At 57.3% G+C, this 10,371-nt stretch overlaps 1 protein-coding gene across 1 annotated transcript; it reads left to right on the forward strand.

Annotated features, from left to right (window-relative positions):
- The first annotated feature begins 2,745 nt into the window (after window positions 1-2,745).
- Window positions 2,746-9,812, forward strand: ATP5F1D (ATP synthase F1 subunit delta). The gene is made up of 5 exons (XM_084614716.1): window positions 2,746-2,903; window positions 6,333-6,486; window positions 7,219-7,307; window positions 8,419-8,546; window positions 9,670-9,812. Exons 1-4 carry the CDS (start codon window positions 2,766-2,768, stop codon window positions 8,539-8,541), a joined length of 504 nt encoding a protein of 167 aa, XP_084470842.1. The 5' UTR covers window positions 2,746-2,765; the 3' UTR covers window positions 8,542-8,546; window positions 9,670-9,812.
- The last annotated feature ends 559 nt before the right edge of the window (window positions 9,813-10,371 follow it).

Here is a 10,371-nt window from a genome sequence, read left to right on the forward strand (position 1 = left end):
GGGCAAGTCATGACTGACCAACCTGATTGCCTTCTGTGAGGAGATAACTGGCTCTGTGGATATAGGGAAAGTGGTGGACGTGATATACCTTGATTTTAGCAAAGCTTTTGATATGGTCTCCCACAGTATTCTTGCCAGCAAGTTAAAAAAGTATGGATTGGATGAATGGACTATAAGGTGGATAGAAAGCTGGCTAGATTGTCGGGCTCAATGGGTAGTGATCAACGGCTCCATGTCTAGTTGACAGCCGGTATCAAGTGGAGTGCCCCATGGTCTGTCCTGGAGCCAATTTTGTTTAACGTCTTCATTAATGATCTGGATTATGGGATGGATTGCACCCTCAGCAAGTTTGTGGATGACATGAAGCTGGGGGAGAGGTAGATACGCTGGAGGGTAGGGATAGGGTCCAGAGTGACCTAGACAAATTGGAGGATTGGGCCAAAAGAAATCTGATGAGGTTCGACAACAGCAAGTGCAGAGTCCTGCACTTAGGATGGAAGAATCCAATGCACTGCTGAAGGCTGGGGACCGACTGGCTAAGCAGCAGTTCTGCAGAAAAGGACCAAGGGGTTACAGTGGACGAGAAGCTGGATATGAGTCAGCAGTGTGCCCTTGTTGCCAAGAAGACTAACAGCATATTGGGCTGTATTAGTAGGAGCATTGCCAGCTGATCGAGGGAAGTGATTATTCCCCTCTATTTGGCACTGGTGAGGCCACATCTGGAGTAATGCATCCAGTTTTGGGCCCCACACTACAGAAAGGATGTGGACAAACTGGAGAGAGTCCAGCGGAGGGCAACGAAAATTATTAGGGGGCTGGGGCACATGACTTATGAGGAGAGGCTGAGGGAACTGGGATTGTTTAGACTGCAGAAGAGAAGAATGAGGGGGGATTTGATAGCAGCCTTCAACTATCTGAAGGGGGTTCCAAAGAGGATGGAGCTTGGCTGTTCTCAGTGGTGGCAGATGACAGAACAAGGAGCCATGGTCTCAAGTTGCCAGTGGGGGAGGTCTAGGTTGGATATTAAGAAAAACTATTTCACTAGGAGGGTGGTGAAACACTGGAATGGGTTCCCTGGGAAGGTGGTAGAATCTCCATCCTTAGAGGTTTTTAAGGCCTGGCTTGACAAAGCCCTGGCTGGGATGATTTAGTTGGGGTTGGTCCTGGTTTGAGCAGGGGGTTGGACTAGATGACCTCCTGAGGTCTCTTCCAACCCTAATCTTCTATGATTCCTTCATACCTAGAGACACCTGCAAACACTTCCACCAATCAGTCATGCATGGACAAACTGGGTTTCCTTTTAAAGATGGAGCTTTTCCGGTTGATGTTTCCTCCTTGTGGTGTATGAAATGCCTGGCACTGGAAAAGAAGATTGAATGGATCCTATCTCCATGCATGGAGTGCCCTCTTCTGGTGCCATAGGGTTGTTATGTATACACTGCCAGGTAACACTCACCCACACACACACTATCCTTGTGAGGCCCTCTTCCCATTCCCCTCCATTCATTGTATCATGATTCAGAATTGGGCATAAAGACTGCTATTTCTCAGGCCTTCATGCTAAGAGCTGTAATATGCACAGTACACAGTCCCTCCGTGTGTCCATTTCTGAACAGGTAGCTGGTATCTGCTGAGTCTCAAGCACTGTTAGTGGCATGGTGGCTCCAGAGACTATCGGACCAATAGCGAAAGAATTGGTGGAGTTTAAACTGAACTGATTTTCTTTTCCTGTTGCACATTTCGGGTTTTGAGGGACTGCGTTTCAAGGCTGTTGAGATGTAAGAGACAGACACCGTGAGATTTCAATACCCCAGACACACACACAGGCTGCAGGGGAAAGAAAATTAAAAAGCTTTCCTCGCCAGAGGGAAATACTTTTCTTTGGTCAAGTGATTCTCTCCCTGTGCCTTGGTTTCCCCATCCATAACATGGGGATAGTCATACCGACTTCCTCTGTAAAGGGCTTTGAGAGCTAAAGATGAAAAGCACTGGACATGAGCTAACTATATTTATTAATTAATTACATTATTACTATTAACACTGCCTAAAAATTAATGCAAAACAGTGGCACAGGGACTCTCCCTCCCAAGAGCGTTGGCAGGGCCAGGGCAAGCTGGCTGAGTCCCGTTACACAGCTGTAAATCACATCATTTCTTTATACGTAACTCCACTACCCTACTTTTATTAATAAAATGGTCTCTGCTCTGCATGCAACGGGCCCTGTGCATGCCACTACCCGCCAGGTGGAAATGGATGCTGGGACAAAGAGCCCTGGTCATAAATACTATGGAGTGGTTTTGTGGGGAGGTAGGAGGAAAACCCGACCCTACAATAAACAAATAGGTGGGAAGTAAATAGCAAGGCACGGGAGGAAAAAACTACAACTCCCAGGAGTCCTAGAGGCAGCGGAGGCCTGCCCCAGTGCATTGTGGGATTCATAGCCTCAGTATTATTTTGATGAGTACTTCAATTCCCACGAGGCCTCGCGGCGGCAAAGCCCCCTGGCCCTAGTGCATCATGGGATTTGTAGTTTGGGGCGTTATCAGGACTACCATTCCCATGAGACCTCGCGGCAGAAGAGAGGCCCCCCCACACACACACACCTTGCCCTGGTGCCTTATGGGATTTGTGGTCTCCAGCGCGATCAGGGCGGCCCCTCGCGCGGTGCATTGTGGGCGTGGCAGTCCGTCCCTCTCCCAGGGTGCCCCGCGCTGGCCCCGTTGCCCTTGGTGGCCTGCCCGCCCCGCGCCCGCCCCGGCCCCGCCATGCTGCCCGCTCGCCGCCTCCTGGCCCTCGGGCCCCGCGCGCTGCGCCTGCCCGGCCGCCGCGCCCCGGCCCGCTCCTACGCCGAGGCGGCCGCCGGCCCGGCCCAGATGTCCTTCACCTTCGCCTCGCCCACGCAGGTGCCGGGGCCCTCGGCCGGGCCGGGCCGGGGGGTACGAGGGGGGGCGTGGGGGGGTCCTAGGCCGGGGCCTGGGGGGTACGAGGGGGTGTGTGTGGGGGGGGTCCTAGGCCGGGGCCGGGGGGTACGAGGAGGGGCGTGGGGGGGTCCTAGGCCGGGACCTGGGGGTACGAGGGGGTGTGTGTGTGTGGGGGTCCTAGGCCGGGACCTGGGGGTACGAGGGTGTGTGTGGGGGGGTCCTAGGCCGGGACCTGGGGGTACGAGGCTGTGTGTGTGGGGGGGGTCCTAGGCCGGGGCCTGGGGGTACGAGGGGGTGTGTGTGTGTGGGGGGGGGTCCTAGGCCGGGACCTGGGGGTACGAGGGGGTGTGTGTGGGGGGGGTCCTAGGCCGGGACCTGGGGGTACGAGGGTGTGTGTGTGGGGGGGGTCCTAGGCCGGGGCCTGGGGGTACGAGGGGGTGTGTGTGGGGGGGGGTCCTAGGCCGAGGCCTGGGGGTACGAGGGGGTGTGTGGGGGGGGTCCTAGGCCGGGACCTGGGGGTACGAGGGGGTGTGTGTGGGGGGGTCCTAGGCCGGGACCTGGGGGTACGAGGGTGTGTGTGTGTGGGGGGTCCTAGGCCGGGGCCTGGGGGTACGAGGGGGTGTGTGTGTGTGGGGGGGGTCCTAGGCCGGGACCTGGGGGTACGAGGGGGTGTGTGTGGGGGGGGTCCTAGGCCGGGACCTGGGGGTACGAGGGGGTGTGTGTGGGGGGGGTCCTAGGCCGGGGCCTGGGGGTACGAGGGGGTGTGTGTGTGTGGGGGGTCCTAGGCCGAGGCCCGGGGGTACGAGGGGGTGTGTGTGGGGGGGGTCCTAGGCCGGGACCTGGGGGTACGAGGGGGTGTGTGTGGGGGGGGTCCTAGGCCGGGACCTGGGGGTACGAGGGGGTGTGTGTGGGGGGGTCCTAGGCCGGGGCCTGGGGGTACGAGGGGGTGTGTGTGGGGGGGGGTCCTAGGCCGGGGCCTGGGGGTACGAGGGGGTGTGTGTGTGGGGGGGTCCTAGGCCGGGGCCTGGGGGTACGAGGGGGTGTGTGTGGGGGGGTCCTAGGCCGGGGCCTGGGGGTACGAGGGTGTGTGTGTGTGGGGGGGTCCTAGGCCGGGGCCTGGGGGTACGAGGGTGTGTGTGTGTGGGGGGGTCCTAGGCCGGGGCCTGGGGATACGAGGGGTGTGTGTGGGGGGGGTCCTAGGCCGAGGCCCGGGGGGTACGAGAGGGGTGTGTGGGGGGGTGTCCTAGGCCGAGGCCGGGGGGGTATGAGGGGTGGGGCACTGAGTGTGTGTGTGTAGGGCAATCCCGGGGAGTGAAGGGGGGAATTGAACCCCCCCATCACATCTCCCTGCACTTCCTGGCCTGGGGGCTCCCTAAGTAGGGGAGAGGCCAGGCCTTGCCCCCGGCTCCCAGCAGTCTGCAGTGTTAGAACTGGTCGTGTTGGTCCCCAACCAGCCAGGCCTCTTCTCCTTCGAGGCTGGGCTGTTTGTTTTCCTGTCTCCTCTGTGAGCTTCCCCTGGGAGCCTGCCTTGTGGCTAGCACAGGGCTGTTCTCTGCAGGGTGCTGGTACGGCCCAGTTAGACCTGTGCCAGAACATGCAGCCCCATGCTAGAGCAAGCGGCGGCTGTGCCATGTGGGGATGGCAAGGAAGAGTCCCCAGGTGTGGAATTCTGTCACACACAGACACACACCCAGATACACACACAATCAGGAGCCTGGGTGTAGTGACCTTCAGAGCATATGCAGGGCCCTGCGAGAGGAAGGGGCTGTGGCAGTGCTTGGGGAGGGAGGTGGGTGCGGATCCCGAGGCTCTGAAGGGAGCCATGAAATGCCATTTATGCATCTAACCTCTGTGGATTGTTCCATAGCGATAACAGACCCTGCAAAGAGTGTCCACCTGGTAGAGAAATGTTGTCCACGGCCTGTTTAAACCCAGCACGAGCTCTCTGCAAATGGAGAGAAGTGCTTGAGCAGATGCTGGGCAAAGGATCTGCCCTGGCTGCCCAGTGCAAGCAGGGGGGAAGGCCGGGGTCAGGCCCTAATGGAGCAACCATTGGGGGTGAAAGGGATATAGAAATCTTATTATTTTAAGAGATGGAGACAGTAGTTCAGGCACAATACACTGGATTATCAGATTATAACCTAATCTTCCAGGCTGCTTTGCTAGTGTTCTTCGGTCCTGGTCCTGAACCCCCAGCCTGCTAGCCTGGTCCTGGGGCCCCCATGCAGCTCAGCCAGTGCACCTTAACCTGACCCTGCAGCACCCAGTTCTGAAGCTCCCCAGCTCTGTTGTGCGTTTGTGCCGCAGTAGCACTGGAGTCCCCAGTTGTAGATCAGGGCCCCGATATGCTGGGCCCTGCACACACAGCGAAAAGGCGAGCTCCGCCCTGAGGATCTTACAGCCGAAGTACATTCTCGACCCTGCAGCACCCCCTGCTATGCCAGCTCTGCGCCCACACTTCTCCACTTTGCCACACCCCTTACATTCAGCATTCCTGACGCTCCAGTCCTGCCTTTTTGGAGCTGCTGTGGCTGCTGTGTTCCCCGTACCTGTGTAGTCAGGGTTGGCTCACAAGCGAGATGTTTGGTCTGTCTGATTCCTAATGGTGCTGGTGGCTCTTGTGTGTGGGTTGGCATGGCTTGCGTCTCCTGCCACGGAGGTGCCCAGGGTTAGCATGGGGCCTCAGGACTGGGCTAACTGAGGTGCTGTGGGTTGGGATTGAGGTGCACTGGCAGAGCTGTGTGGGGGATGTTCCGGAGCTGGGATAGCAAGGGGTGCTGCAGGTTAGGATTGAGGTGCATGGGGGGAGCGGGGTGGGTGCCCAAGGGTTGGGCCAGCAGGGGGTGCTGCAGTTCCAGTCTGAGGTTACACTGGCAGAGTGCCTTGGGGGGGCGGGGGATGCCCAGGGCTGGAACAGAGCATTAACATTGCAAGGCAGGACTTGCGAGGAGCCTGCCTCGCTATCTCTCTCCTATCAGCCTCCTCGGCCAAGGTTCACTTTAAGGCCTCCCTACGCTCTTCCCAAGCTTCTCCAAACCGCTCCCTTTGTCTCTCTCGCCCACTCCCGACTCCATGACTCCTCACGCCGCCCCCCTGGGCTTGGAGCGCTTTCCCAGTCAGTGTTTGCCAGGCCCACTCCCTCCCCACCTCCCGAGTCCCACCCTTCTGAAGCGTTCTGGCTGTACGCTTACGCTGAACCCGCTCGACCCTTCAGCCTGGGAGGGCAGGGCAGGGATACTGTTAACTCAGCAGGTCGTGCCCATGCTGTGAGAGCAGACTCCCTGGGTCCCTTCTGGCCCTTGCTCAGCCAGTGAGCTGCAGGATGGGATGAGGGACACTTGATGTCTGCCTGGTACTGCCTCCTGCTGTCGGGGTAGAGAACTGCTCCCAACCACCCTTCCCCTCTCTCAGGTGTTGTACAACGGAGCCACTGTGAAGCAGGTGGACGTTCCCACACTGAGCGGCAACTTTGGCATCTTGGCGGCTCACGTTCCCACCCTGCAGGTCCTGAAACCCGGAGTTGTGACGGTCTTTGCCGAGGATGGCACAGTGACCAAGTACTTTGGTGTGTGAAACTGGGTGGGGTCCTGAAAGTGTGAAAGGAGGCCTCAGGGAGGAATTGTTGTCTGGGAAGGACTCCCCTTTGGGGTTACCGTGGGGGAGAATCTTTGCTTCACCATTGATCATGGGAGCCTGGACTCCTCCTAGGTCCTGTCTGTGGGTCTGGGAGGGGGCTGTTGTCCAACAGATGGATTCTTGGGAATCTGGACTCCTGCGTCCTATTTATGGCTCTAGTACTGTGTGAGTCTGGGTAAGCCACTTCATCTCTCTGCCTCAGCCCTCCTGTCAGTAAAATGGGGATAATCCCTCCTTCCTGGGGCAGGGGAGGGACTCTGGCAGGCTTGTGAGCCCTCTGCGAAGTGCATTGAGGTGTTCAGCTGGAGGATGCTGTAAGAGTCCTAGAACAAGCGAAGAAATGACCTGGGTGAGTGGCAAGTGAAGATCCACCATTAGAACGTACGCCAGTCCCCTGGCAGGTCTGGGTAGTCTGTCCTGGTGACTAGAGCACCTGATGCCTGGGGTAGTGATAGTTGACAACAGACCTGGTGTGGGGGCAGGCTAAGAATGTGTAAGCTCCACTAGATACAGACGGGGGTGCCAGCCATTGTGACTCCTTCCTGCCACCGTGGTCCTGTGACCTGGCCCCACAAACCAGGCTTAGCTCACAGCCCTGCCCTGTACCTGGGGGCCACCCAGTACAGCCACTGACTCCGACCCCCTGCTGTTGTGTTTGCAGTGAGCAGTGGTTCCATCACAGTCAATGCAGACTCCTCTGTGCAGCTGCTGGCAGAAGAGGTGGCCGCTTTGGACATGCTGGATCTCACTGTGAGTACCCTGCAGTTGCCTGCCCACCCTGGGTGGCGGGGAACAGGCTGGGCTGGGCCCCGCTTGCTAGCAGGGCAAAGAATCAGACTACATGCTGAGGTCTCCTATGGGAGATTCGCTCCCCATTCCTCCTGCGTGGGCTGCCTGTCTCAGGAGCTTCTTGTGGCTGAGGAAGGCTTTCCCAGATCAAGGTCTGTTTCCTCACCCTGAGCTCTCCACCCACTGCCCAGGATCATAGAATTAAACCTTCCTTTAAAGGATACAGGGGACAGAAGCTGAGTTAACCCCTCCCTGCAAACTGCCTCCCTTTGTCCTAGAGTGTTCAGCGATCTTTCACAATGCCACACCTGCTTCAAAGTCTTGGGGGGCCCATCTTTTAAACCTGGGGCCCTGTAGTAGGCTGCCCGATGCCCAGGCTGGCCTCAGACCCACGGAACAGGCCTCTCTACACACACTGTGTGTGGATGAGTGCCGGTGCGCAGGGCTGGCCTGCACTGCAAAGGCTGCAACATTGGGCTGCTGGGGTTTGCTGCTGCAGCCAAGGACAAGCCGCCTCGGTGCCCTCCCAGGAGGGTTTTAATGCTGCTGGCTCAGCAGTTGCCTGGTGTGGCGTTGCTGAATACGCCCTTGCCCTTTAAGAGTGGTTTGTTACTGCAGCGCTGCTGACTCTCTTAAAGTGACAGCTGCTCTGGGGAAAGGGGCCTGGCTGGCTGACTTGGGGCAGCAGGTCCTGTCTAACCACAGCCCAGGGACACCCCAGACAGTGCCCCTGACTGAGAAGGTCACTTGGTCTGTCTCCATGGCCTCTGCTGAGACAAATTTGTCCTCGTAGGTTCTGTGTGCTTGAAAAGGGGCTTGACTTGAATGAGCAGTGTGTGGTATAAGGATGTCCCTGAGCACCCACCCTGGGCACCCAGTACTGGTGTGGGGCCCAGCTCGTTATGTCCAGTCCCCATAATAACAGCCACCCGCTCAGCTCAGTGATGCACTTCAGGGAGTAGCTGTTCCAGCCCCAGAATCCCCAGCAGTGCCAGAGGCAGCTGTGATCTGACGTACCTTCCTGCTCCTAATCTCCCAGTGACCACTCTTCCCCTTGCTTGTGTGTTTACAGACTGCTAAGTCGAATCTGGATAAGGCCTTATCCCAGCTGGCTGCAGCACCTGACGAAACAGCTAAAGTAGAAGCCCAGATTAACGTAGAAGCCAGTGAGGCCCTTGTAAAAGCCCTGGAGTAATTAGGGTAAGCATCTTCTGTAACAAGAACAGGAGGACTTGTGGCACCTTGGAGACTAACAAATTTATTTGAGGATAAACTTTCGTGAGCTACAGCTCACTTCATCTGTAACGTGGCCTGGTGGGGAGCTCCGATCTTTGTTGTTAACTCAGTCCTCTTTGAAGCCCCATCTAGAAGGGCTGAGGCGGCACGGCGCAGGGCTACTCAGCCCAGTGGGAGATTGGTGTATCAACAGCCAAGCTTCCCTGACTGCCCTGATGGAGGAGGGAACCCTCTTGCAGCCCTGGCCCTTGGTGAACAACCAGATGCAGACACGAAAGCAGTTGGGGGTATGCCCCTGCCATAGCAGACCTCTGCCATTAGATGGCAGCATGGGCCAGGTCAGTCTCTGATCATGGCTGCAGGGCAGGAGGGGTGCCTGGTTAGCGAATGACTGGAAGGTAGCTAATGCCTGGACACAATCGGTTCCTGACCCAAGCTGGAGTCTTTGCATTCATAGTGGCACTCTGATTTCACTGCTATTTACAGACTTCGCTGTGGGGTCTGAAGGCTTCTAGATATAGCCTCGGACACGGCAGGGCAAATTTGGGGATGGGCTGGTAGTAGGAGTCTGACTTACAGGTGGGGGGTATGGCAGGCTGTGCCATCCTAAGCTAAATAGCTACACATGCCTCCACCCCCATTTTGACGCTGATCTCCTCAGTGAGAGCGAATTTCTCCTGTCTCTGTGGTTCTGCCCAGTGCCCCCTGAGCTCAGTGCACGATCCTGCCAGCATATGGCATGCTGAGCCTTGGCGCTTGGCTGAGTGCCTGCTGGGTTTGAAAGGTGCTGCACGGGAAGCCCCAGAGACCACCTGAGCAGGTATAAGAGGACAGGTTGCCCAGCTGTTAGCCCCTGGTCATCTTCATGGATGAGAGGAGAGCTTGGTCTGTATGGCCGGTTTGCTCCTTGTCCACTCCCCTGGGGCTGTCAAGGGTGCTCGTGGTTCTCAATGCCTTGTTTCACATAGGCCACAAAATGGCTGTTGGCCATGAACAACTTCCAAGCCCCCAGAGGAAAGGCACTGTGTTCCTCATTGTTCCCTCAGCCTGGATCCCTTTCAAACCTTTCCACTTGTGTGTGTTGCAGGGATTCTGTTGTCGATGTGCAGAAGCCATGGACTGGGGCTGGGCCCGACTTCCCCTCCCTCCCCCGCCCGTTTGTACAGATGGCGTGAGACAGATTGATGCCGATATATCGCTTTGATCAATTAAAGAAAACAAAAGCCCCAACTTGCCGTGTGTGACCTTCTTCTGAGGCAGGTTCAGCCTGTGGAACGGAACCCATGGTTTGCACCAGCCAAATTGCACAGTGCTCCTCTGCAGGTGACGTGCTAATTGTGAGGGTGTTCCTGCCCCAGCTGTGGTCTGGATGGGTGAAGCTGGGAGCGGTCGCCCCAGAGGCATGTAGGGTTGGTCTGTGAGGGGTCCCCTTAGCGGGGTGCATCTCCATGGAGAACCATGCTGAAGGTTTCGTCTAAGTCACATTCTTCATCCCCTGGCACCAGCTTGCAGAACAATCCGCCTGAATGGAAGGATTAGTGCTGTGCAAACCTAGGTGCCGACGGCCCAGTGGGGCAGCCTTAGACTCGGATCTTATCTCCTTCTGCGTAGTAATGGCTTGCAGGGAGTTAAAACCAAAACGCTACGTCCCACCTGCCCTGATCACCCACCTCAGCTCTCCCTGTGAAATGGTCTTCTGCATATGCCTGTAGGGATTCCTGTCAGCGCTCGTGCTACTGTCTGCATTTCTGGGAGGAGTGTGCCGCTGGCCAGAAAGTGTCTGACCCCC

Source organism: Lepidochelys olivacea, assembly GCF_965140295.1.
Source record: "Lepidochelys olivacea isolate rLepOli2 genome assembly, chromosome: 25".
Lineage (NCBI taxonomy): Eukaryota > Metazoa > Chordata > Testudines > Cheloniidae > Lepidochelys > Lepidochelys olivacea.